The sequence below is a fragment of the Saccostrea cucullata genome, unplaced genomic scaffold (genome assembly GCF_032062105.1).
Source record: "Saccostrea cucullata isolate Sc308-1 unplaced genomic scaffold, CSIRO_AGI_Scuc_v1 ctg144, whole genome shotgun sequence".
Classification (NCBI taxonomy): Eukaryota; Metazoa; Mollusca; class Bivalvia; order Ostreida; family Ostreidae; genus Saccostrea; species Saccostrea cuccullata.
In genome coordinates, this window is record NW_026930936.1 from 235,434 (window position 1) to 246,500 (window position 11,067).

The following is an 11,067-nucleotide window of genomic DNA, read 5'->3' on the forward strand; positions in this document are numbered from 1 at the left end:
TAAAACCACTGTTACAAAATAAAATGTTAGCAATATTCATTTTTAGCAATATCAAACTATTCACTATTAAAAATGTCAAATTTAAACTTTTGCTAAAAATTCTGCTTTTATGATATTTTAGCAGTTTTATTATACCCCCCTCAAACGAAGTTTGGGGGGTATATAGGAATCACCTTGTCCGTCTGTCTGTCCGTCTGTCAGTCTGTCTGTGCAATCGTGTCCGGTCCATATCTTTCTTACAGAGGGACATTAGAATCTACTACTCCACACAAAGATTGCCCATGACCCGAGGGTGTATCATGACCTTGACCCAAGGTCATTTGGGGAAGTTCAAGGTCACTGAAAGAAAAATTTCATAATTCGTGTCCGGTCCATATCTTTCTTATGAATAAACTTGGTAGGTTGTCATTTCACACAAAGATTGCCCATGACCCAAGGGTGTGTCATGACCTTGACCCAAGGTCATTTGGGGAAGTTCAAGGTCACTGAAAGAAAAATTTCATAATCCGTGTCCGGTCCATATCTTTCTTATGGATAAACTTGGTAGGTTCTCATTTCACACAAAGAAAGCCCATGACCAAAGGGTGTGTCATGACTTTAACCCAAGGTCATTTGGGGAAGTTCAAGGTCACTGAAAGAAAAATTTCACAAATTGTGTCCGGTCCATATCTTTCTTATGGATAAACTTGGTAGGTTCTCATTTCACACAAAGATAGCCCATGACCCAAGGGTGTGTCTTGACCTTGACCCAAGGTCATTTGGGAAGTTCAAGGTCACTGGAAGAAAAATTTCATAATTCGTGTCCGGTCCATATCTTTCTTATGGATAAACTTAGTAGGTTCTCATTTCACACAAAGATAGCCCATGACCCAAGGGTGTGTCATGACTTTGACCCAAGGTCATTTGGGGAAGTTCAAGGTCACTGAAAGAAAAATTTCACAAATTGTGTCCGGTCCATATCTTTTTTATGGATAAACTTGGTAGGTTCTCATTTCACACAAAGATAGGCCATGACCCAAGGGTGTGTCATGACTTTGACCCAAGGTCATTTGGGGAAGTTCAAGGTCACTGAAAGAAAAATTTCATAAATTGTGTCCGGTCCATATCTTTCTTATGGATAAACTTGGTAGGTTGTCATTTCACACAAAGATAGCCCATGACCCGAGGGTGTGTCATGACCTTGACCCAAGGTCATTTGGAGAAGTTCAAGGTCACTGGAAGAAAAAATTCATAATTCATGTCCGGTCCATATCTTTCTTATGGATAAACTTGGTAGGTTGTGATTTCACACAAAGATTGCCCATGACCCAAGGGTGTGTCATGACCTTGACCCAAGGTCATTTGGGGAAGTTCAAGGTCACTGGAAGAAAAATGTCATACTTCATGTTTGATACATATCTTTATTATGGAAAAACTTACTTCTGAAAAACCCAGCGGGGGGTATTTTGTCCCGTTTGGACATTTCTAGTTTTAAAATTGTCTTTGAAAATGCTGTTTGTTCTTTCTTTTCTTTTCTTTTAACAAAATACATGGTTAAGTGTAATTGATGGATGTTTTTACGAACAGTTAATTGTAAAACTTGGTGTTATAAACCTTAATAGGAAAGCAGAAATGCATCCATAATAACCATATCTTTATTTAAAGATTGTTAAAAAAATATGACTTGGCTGAAAGCAAATACGCAGTGCAACTTGCATCAGTGAAATGATATAAAATTTGATACAACATTACTCATTTTATTTTTAACTTATTTGTAAATGTATGTATATCTTGTTTTTCTGGTCATGTTATATATTTAGATGTTTCAGTGGAATGTTGTTTTTGGCATTAAAATTATTTAATAAAAGACTTCACGATGCATTAAACAGACACATACTATATAAGAAAATTATTTCCTAAGATGCTATTTTTATCACAGCCAAAAAAAAAAAAAGAAGAGAATTTCAAATAGTCAAACTAATATTGCAATGAAGCTTGAAATATATGTATAATATCTGCAAATTTTACAACGTAAATGCAGGTAGAAATTGAATACAAATTTGATGATAATGTTGAAACTACATGGAGATAAGTCTTTGCATATCAAAGTTGATATATCTTTGTATCACATTTTGTTATGTTAATTACATGTATGTAAAATATGTACATATTCTAGAGTCAATTTATGCCTATTTAATATCAAGTGTATATTGTACTGTTTCTGTTTTTTTTTTTTTTTTTGTATGTTTTATTTATACATTCATTACTAAGTAAGAATATCTGATGCATGTAATCAGAAGTTGACCAAGGCACATGTAAGTTTTTTGTTCAAAAATTCTAAAATATTTGTCTGTCTCTAACCATGTCTTCTTTAAACTTATTTTTACCTCCAAAATGCTAGCAATTCAAAAGAAGAATCTACTTTGTACATTTCTAAAGCATTTTTTTTCCCAAAGACTGATAATTGCTCAAAAAGAGTGAACATTGGGTTTTCATTTACAATTTAACCTTAACTAAAAATTCAAACCTTATGCAATTTTTTTTAATCTTGGCTTTTAGACAGTGTTGGATGCATAATAAAGACAATTTTAGAAAGGAAAGAGAGAGAGAGAGAGAGAGAGGAACAAATACTAGTATGTGTAAAATGCATTTTGGGTTAGCATTCTTGCCCATTGGACTTTGTAAGAAATGAATTTGGTGATTTTTCTTGAAAATGTGAGTGTTTTAAATATAAAATTGTTATTGAAACACAAATAAATTTTGTGACATGATTATCCAATTGTACAACTTGTCTTCTTAGCTCCTCTGAACCAAAGATGGCCTCTTTTAATAGAACCTAGAATATCAAGATTATCAGCAAATTTTTTCTGAGCAACTTCTGCTTACCAAACTTATGCATTAGGATGGATGTATATTGTAGATTAAACATTGTTGAGGGAATCATCACAGTGCTGAATGCATGTTTCCAAGATCACAGTGACTTCAAATTAGATTTAAGTTTTTTGTTATACAACTTCTCTGAAGGTGTTTTACCCTTGTGTGTCTGTCCATCTGTCTAGCTGTGTGTCTGTTAAATTTTTGGTCCTAGTTTTCTAGGCAACTATTCATTGCATATGATTGAAATTTAAGCACATTTATTTCCAGCTTCATTGCAAAACTAGGCTGAAGCAATCCATATAGTGGGATTTATTTTTGTTCTAATCTGATGACAACTTCCTGTTTATCCATGTGTCTGTCTGCAGTACTCGGCACCCTACAAAACAATTAAATTATGCGGTTTCATAAATTGCACCTGTCCGTACCATAAATAACAATATTTAGTAGCATTTTTGTCAGCAACTACTCATTGGAGATGCTTGAAATTTTAGAACATACTTTGTTGAGGCATGCCATAAGGTAGGATTTATTTTTGTATGAATCAGATGTCAACTTCTTATTTATCTGTGCATCTGCCCGCAATTGAGCTTGTGTATAATAACATGAAAGTATATATTTACATCAGAGCCGGTAATAGTGAGTGTTGGCTCACGAACTTCTTTTTTTTTTTAATACAGTATTTTGTTCATTTTGATCACTATGTCAAATCATTTTAATTGATAGCCCATTGTGAGGTAAAAGTAGCCCACAGTGATGTTCTTTTTTCTTTCGCAACTATGTGTAACTATTCATTTTCAATTTTTCAAATTAATCGTTAGGTCACCTGAGTAAACTCAGGTGACCTATTGCTATCTGTTTTCGTCTGTCGTCGTGCGGTGTGCGTCGTGCGTATATAAATTAGTGAAAATTCATGAATTCTTTGAAAATCTTCTTCTCTGCTCCTGGGTATTATAAAAACTAACTAAGTGCATAGTTATGATGAGCAAGAGTGCCTCAACCAAAATTGTGAATTTTATGGCCCCAGGGTCAGGGTTCTGGTGTTAGGGCGGGGCTCTATAGATTATATAGTTAAAATTCATGAATTCTTTGAAAATCTTCTTCTCTGCTCCTGGGTATTAAATAAACTAACTAAGTGCATACTTATGATGAGCAAGAGTGCCTTCACCAAAATTGTGAATTTTATGGCCCTAGGGTGATGGGTTCTGGTGTGAGGGCGGGGCTCTATTGATTATTAGTGAAAATACATGAATTTTATGAAAATCTTCTTCTCTGCTCCTGGGTATTAAATAAACTAACTAAGTGCATAGTTATGATGAGCAAGAATACCTCTACCAAAATTGTGAATTTTATGGCCCCAGGGTCAGGATGTTCTTGTTTTATGGATTATATAGTGAAAACATGAATTCTTTGAAAATCTTCTTCTCTGCTCCTGGGTATTAAATAAACTAACTAAGTGCATAATTATGATGAGCAAGAGTGCCTCTACGAAAATTGTGAATTTTATGGCCCATGGTGTTAGTGCAGGGCTCTATTGATTATATAGTCAAATTACATGAATTCTTTGAAAATCTTCTTCTCTGCTCCTGGGTATTAAATAAACTAACTAAGTGCATAGTTATGATGTGCAAGAGTGCCTCTACCAAAATTATGAATTTTATGGCCCCAGGGTCAAACGGGTTTGTCTTTGATTATATAATGAAAATAGATTACATGAATTCTTTGAAAAAGTGATGAGCAAGAATACCTCTTCCAAAATTTTGATTTTATGGCCCTAGGGTCAGGGGTTCTAGTGATAAGGCGGGGCTCTATTGATTATATAGTGAAAATACATTAAATCTTTGAAAATTTTCTTCTCTGCTCTTGGGTATTAAGCAGATGAACTACCTATGTAGTTATGATTATGCAAGGAAATCTTCCAGAATTGTAAATTTTGTACCAGTACTTATATACTTAAACTGGATGAATTGTTTAAGATTTGCTAAATATTTGTATTAATCAAATATTTTAGAAAAGCAAGGGTGCCATTTTAAAAATTGTGCAATGTGTGGATCTAGGCCTAAGGGTCAGGGGTTCATGTGTGATAGGGGCATTACTGATTATTGCTGAATATTACTGATTACTTGAAATGCATTTTTTGTTCCCCCACCCTGCCTATGGGTTATAAGTAAACAAACTAAGCAACTGCTAAGTGTTTATGATGATCAATGGTGCCTCTTTCAAAATTGTGAATGCCATAGTATCTGGCTTAAAACATGAATCAAATTAAATCACTGGAAAGTTGTTGCATAATGCTCAGGTGACCTATAAGGCCCATGGGCCTCTTGTTTTGTATACCGTGGAACCTAGGAACATCAAACTTTGTCATTTGATATATCATGTGTCTCAAAGTGTGTAAATTGAAAAGTAGGTCACAATGACCTACTTCTGAAATTTGAGCTATTTAGATACAAAAAAAAAATAATTCGAGTACTACATGTACTAAGAGGCTTAGAACTATCAAACCTTATTAGTTGATACACCCTGTATATCTTTAGGATGTGTCTTTTAAAAATTAGTTGAGGTTATCTTAGTTAGCTTACTGAGGCCCTGGGATTAGTGACTCCTATGTATAGGGGATTGAATGCATGATTTTCATGTTTATGTATTTCTTCGCTTCTGGTTTGATTTATTCGCGGAACTCCCTTTCTTTGCATTACTATTACATTATAGTTTTGATAATTCAATATCACAGTAACATATTTTCTGAATGCTGTAACTTATCACAACCTTGTGAGCAGATACACCTTGGTGCCTCAGAGATTGTGTCAAATAAAACAATGGTCACAGGACTCACTGAATTTTATAGCATACCAAAGCTTAAAAATTGCCTATTTCGTGCACTGTATGCTAAAAGTCGCCAAACCCAAATTATTGGATAAAGTTGGTAAACTTGATAAAACTTGGATACTAAAAGGCCTACAATCATCGAACCGTGTCAGTTAATGTGCCCTTGGACCGAAGGACTCTAAAAAAGAACACATAGACAATCATGTGCTATTGAACAGAAGCGCGATTCTGCATGGACATATATAGCTCTTGTTGTTGAATACATTTTTGGAAATCAATTTGTATTCATTTGCAGAGTTGAACTTTTAATTTCAATGATATCCTTGTAAGGTAAAATATGTATGTGAATATATGCAACTTCAATAATCTCAACCGTTCTGAATACTTTATTCCAACAAATCATAAATACAGTTTGCTATGGTATAAGAGGTCCTACATGGGTAGGTCCTACCAGTCTAGTTCTAATCTGGTCCACTAAGTACACCAAGGCAATAAACACAACGGCAGCTAGAAGTCCAGAGACGAGAGAGAAGGTCACTGAGGCTATAGACGCTGCTATGTAAGGATCGTGGATCAACTGGGTAAAGGTTGGGTCATTACTTGGAGGATCCACATCAGTAAGACATGTTTCCAGATTAGTTTGACATGAGTGGACCTGCCAAGCCGCAGGGTGTGGATACAGCCGTGTGTTCGATCCACAGTACATATAACCCGAGAATACAGCACGACTTTCATGGATTTTTTGCAACCTCTTGACCACTGAATGGTTTTCGGAATTGTTGAAATGAAGTGTTATACTTGTGTACTGCTCTTCCTCGATGCTAATTATTTGATGTGTTAATTTTGTTGAGTTGGAAATTTCTTCGGAAGAATTAAAAGAAAAGTTTCGAAGGCAAAATTGACGGACATCTTCAAATAAATTTGTTTGAAAGTAAAAAGAAACAGGAGTGACATATTTTGTTCTGAAAGAAGTGCCCCGATGATGCTTAATGAGAACGAATTGCAGGAGCAGCACTGGTTTGGAGAATTCTAGAATGAACGGAAAGCCTTCGTTTTGAAGTTGGGAGAGGCATGCCGGAAAATATGCAAAGTCAAAGGTGTTTGTCTTGTTGCTTGCGCTTCTTGCTACGAGTGTTGTGTTGGTATTACCTACAATGGAAAAGAAATGAGGGTTTAAAATACACAGTTGTAAGTAAACTATTGAAATGAAAGGCACTTATAGCGAAAACAGCGCCTTACCAAAGATTTTGTAAGAGCTAATCTCATCATCAATGAAAAATCTTTTCCCCCAGCCTTCCTTAGATGGTGGAATGGTAACATCCATATAATTCTCTTTGTATATCGTGCCCATAGCGACAAAAACAGGTTTGCTACCATTTATCGTTATCGTTGAAACATCACAGTCACATCGAACGTAAAGAGAATCACCCTTGTTCAAAAGAAAATGGTATGTGTCGGCCTTAAGGAACCATGTTATTACCCGCTCTGCACCATCCAAATTTAAATACACAGTTGTAAAGTCCCGTGGTGCCAATGAATAAAAAATTGCAACCACAGTTGTATATCTATTTTCACACGAATTCCAATTTCAACACATTAAAAAAACTTATGAAGTTTTTCCAGTTTTCCTTTCTGATGAGTCTGTAATTCACTCCATAACGTCTGTACGACATAGGCAGTCCCCAAACTCTGGAGAGATGGAACAATGAAAGTGCTCTCCCTTGACTCGACGTAGAGAACACTGGGTAATGAAGTCTCTACATTTATACCTGTAAATGAAAATGACGGAATGCAAGTAGAGCTTTGTCAAACAGTTTACCGTCTTTAGCAACAACCTAAAAGAGTAATCTGACCTACAAAGATGGCATTCTTGGAAATTTTCATTAGCTCTCTAAAGTGACAGTACAAAATTAAAGGTTAATCAGACACTCGGCTGTCACTGTTAACTTCGACTCTGATGCCGTGATTATTCGGAAAGCCTTGATCAGATCACCTTCATCAAGATGAGGCACGAATCAGTTTGTACTGATTCCTGCTGGTCGAAGTTTACGGAAACAGCTGAGTGTCTGGTCACGGCTGGGATGTGACAATTTCGATTTCAGGAAGTAGATCTCATCTTGGGGACCAGAGGAATTACTTCCCCAGGTGATTAACTTTCAGAAGGATACAGATCGAAAAATGAATCACATCCTTTGGTCATCTTTTGACTTAAAGAATTCAAAGAACGGTGAACAATTAACGTTATAACTTCGCGTGGCGCAGTAGTAATCAAAACCCATTTGCAGGTGATAAGGGTATATTGCTACATAAGGAAGTGAAGTTGATTGAAAAGCTAGTCAACATGTTTTTCATAAAGATTGGTTCTTAGATGATCATTAGGGTCTTTTTCTAGTAAAATACTAGTAACCAAATATGAAAATGTTTATGAGACTCTGTGGTATCGTTTATTTTAACCTCTCTTTATATATCGAGTCGAGGTGTGAATCAAAGTAACTATATATATAATGTTCAGTATTTGAAGATAAATAATCGATGCATCGAAATGTCGAGTTTAACGCCTCAGAGAATGTTTTCTTTTTCTCATGTAGAAGCTTTTGAACATTCTGATTTATGCGGATATAGAATAGGTTTGCTAATATTGGGGTGAAATTGGTACCCATGGGAATTCAAACAGATTGTTGGAATACATACATAGATAAAGTCTATCAAACTCGAGCATCTTTTTCATAACAACTACAGATTCCTTAATTGTGTGTTAAAACAGAATGCTTTTAAATAGAATTTTACAAATGACCAATGACAAAGTATAATACCCGAGGACCCTATGGTTGTGTTCCACGAACATCTCTGGTGCCTGACAGACAAACGGCTTCCTATTTTACCATCTATGAGATACTCTCTGATTGTAGAACGGGTAGTGACTAGTACGACCATTTTCTTCACTGTTGGTTCCAATGGTATCAGTAATAATGAAACGGAATCCTCATCACAGAATGGGACAGTAAAGTAAAACAAGCTTTTTCTTGTTTCTGAAAAAAAATGCAAAGAATTAGCTGGATAAATCTTACTTTTACCATTTAAAAAAAATCAATTTTATGGAATAAATCAGATAACCATAAATAAGGATCTGAATGAAAGACGAATACATGTATATCAAAAACTGGATGCCTGGATTTGTACATATTTTTGAACATATTTTAGTTGTAAATGATGCGAATAACAAATTTTTGAAATACTAAAAATTGTAAACTTTCTATGAATTGTCATAATTTTTCTGCAATCATCTTTTTTAATCTATACAACTTTTTGTCACACTTAATCCCATTATTGTGAAACTTTGAATGAAATAAATGTAAGCGGTAAAAGTTAAAACATGACTTAAATTGTTATTTTCATGATTTTTGACAAGAGTTTGATTGTATCATCTGTCCTTAATGAAAGCATAGCAATTCCAAGACATATTTATTGCTAATTAACGCCATGAGGAAACAAAATTTACATTTAAATCTGTAATTCAGTCATGGCTGGTGTGGAATGCACATTGCAAGAGAACAAAACGTCTTTCAAGTGGATACAATAAGAGATATTTAACAAGGAACACCTGGATAAAAAGTTGATACCAACATTCCCAAAAGTACTTATAAGTATAACGTGGTATAAGGAATACCCAATTGTAAAAGCAATTTGTATCATGGTATACAAGGGGCGGTTGAGTACATGTAATATACATTTAGAGTTGTGTGATTTGTTATTTAAGTCCCCTCTCTTTTGTTAAATTAGGAACTGTCCGATTCATATTTTGATTTTATGTCCACTTAAAGTTTTTATTTGCAAACTGAATTTGATCGAGAAGTCAAAATTGACAAAAAGTTAAAATGGTTTGACAAAAGGGGGTCTATATCACCAGTTTTGAAGGGTTTTGAAGTAAAAAAAAAATGCTTTTAAAAATAAAATATTTCTTGTAAAATGTGCAAAAGGTTTTGAAATTTTCATATTCACCTTGGAACTAACTGGGATTTGTAAAATGATGTATTTGTATAAGAAACAGACTACCAGAGTAATGTTTATTTCTGTGCAATAGAGAACATACTAGTTGTTCTGTAGTTGTGCAATATTAATTTTTAAAAGCTTTTTCACATACTTTTTATGACCAAATTGGAGTCAAAACAGTATCTTTCAGCAAAAAGCAAAATTATTTCCTACAGAGCAATCCGCATATTTTAAAAGCAGTCAAATTAAATTTAAGAATTTGAATCTTAATGTCCTGTACATGTGCAATAAGGTTTTAAAAGATTTAATAAAAATATTTTTCATCCAGGAGGTCATTTCAAACGAAAACTTTTCAAAAACAGTCATTTATAATAGTTTATATTAGCATAATTTATTATTGTTTTATTTTCGAGCATATTATACAATTTTCTATATAAAATATAATGCTTCACAAAGGAGTGAATAGAATAGGAAGAGGCTGTTTCTTCAAAATCACTGCATAATATTCTTTTAACCTTAAAGTTCACGAATCTTGACATTATGGTATTCTATCGTACTACCTCTGGTTTTATGCGAGTGTTTTGTATTTTTAAAAAAATTATATGATTTAATTCGGGTCATGTTCGAACTCACCTATGGCACCCACGATTCCAAACATGGAAATCATTAAGAAACTGCGTACCAAATCTACAACGAGAAATAGTAAAATGCGTATCTTTAATTCTTTGTTATATCAAAAAAAGTATTGTAATTTTGAAAAAAAAGAAACATTATATGTAAACTTTGATTGTTTTTTTGGTAATTTGATATGTTTAAAGTTACCAAATGTGATTGTACACGTAATATTATATGCCTCTTATCCATTTGAACTTTGATATTGCTCACAGTGTAAAAAAGTGTAAAAAATATCATTTATATATGTATGGGAACTCTTATTGATATTTGATACAGACTTTAACCGTTTAGAATAATACCCTCTTTGAGAAAGAAATTAAACTGCTTTTAAGAATAACGATATGATCACAAAAATAAAATCTGAATTTTTTTGTTTACATTAAAAGATATTCTGCAGTGAATATCTTTTGGTAACACGTTATATACTGATATAGTAAAAATTAATCAACTTTTATCAAAAATCAAAAATATTAATCAAAAATATCTTTTTTTTTACCAACTCTTTATGAAAAAAAAAGAAATTTAGATAAAAGATGCTATAACAAAGAAATTTGATCCTGGATGCAAAATAAATAAATATGTTTCAAATAAATTGCAATTCAATTATTATTTGCCCCAGATTCCAAAATCGTAATTTTATGACCATGTCAACAAAATATAACTTGATATTAGGTCGTATTTCACTGTCTAGTTTCATACCAGTTGTTAGCCCTTTGTTTA

General features: G+C 33.7%; 1 protein-coding gene across 1 annotated transcript; it reads right to left on the bottom strand.

The window, feature by feature from the left end:
* Positions 1-6,076: 6,076 nt before the first annotated feature.
* LOC134230652 (uncharacterized) lies at positions 6,077-8,692 on the bottom strand. Its single transcript, XM_062712485.1, has 4 exons — positions 8,496-8,692; positions 7,289-7,451; positions 6,922-7,247; positions 6,077-6,831 (listed from the first exon to the last, which is right to left on the bottom strand). Exons 1-4 carry the CDS (start codon positions 8,614-8,616, stop codon positions 6,098-6,100), a joined length of 1,344 nt encoding a protein of 447 aa, XP_062568469.1. The 5' UTR covers positions 8,617-8,692; the 3' UTR covers positions 6,077-6,097.
* Positions 8,693-11,067: the final 2,375 nt, after the last annotated feature.

Coding starts and splice junctions, on each gene's coding strand:
- LOC134230652 (XM_062712485.1), bottom strand. CDS start 8,616: ATGGTCGTACTAGTCACTACCCGTTCTACAATCAGAGAGTATCTCATA. Junction 7,452..8,495: donor CACAACCATAGGGTCCTCGG/GTATTATACTTT, acceptor TTTCATTTACAG/GTATAAATGTAGAGACTTCA. Junction 6,832..6,921: donor TAGCTCTTACAAAATCTTTG/GTAAGGCGCTGT, acceptor TTTCCATTGTAG/GTAATACCAACACAACACTC.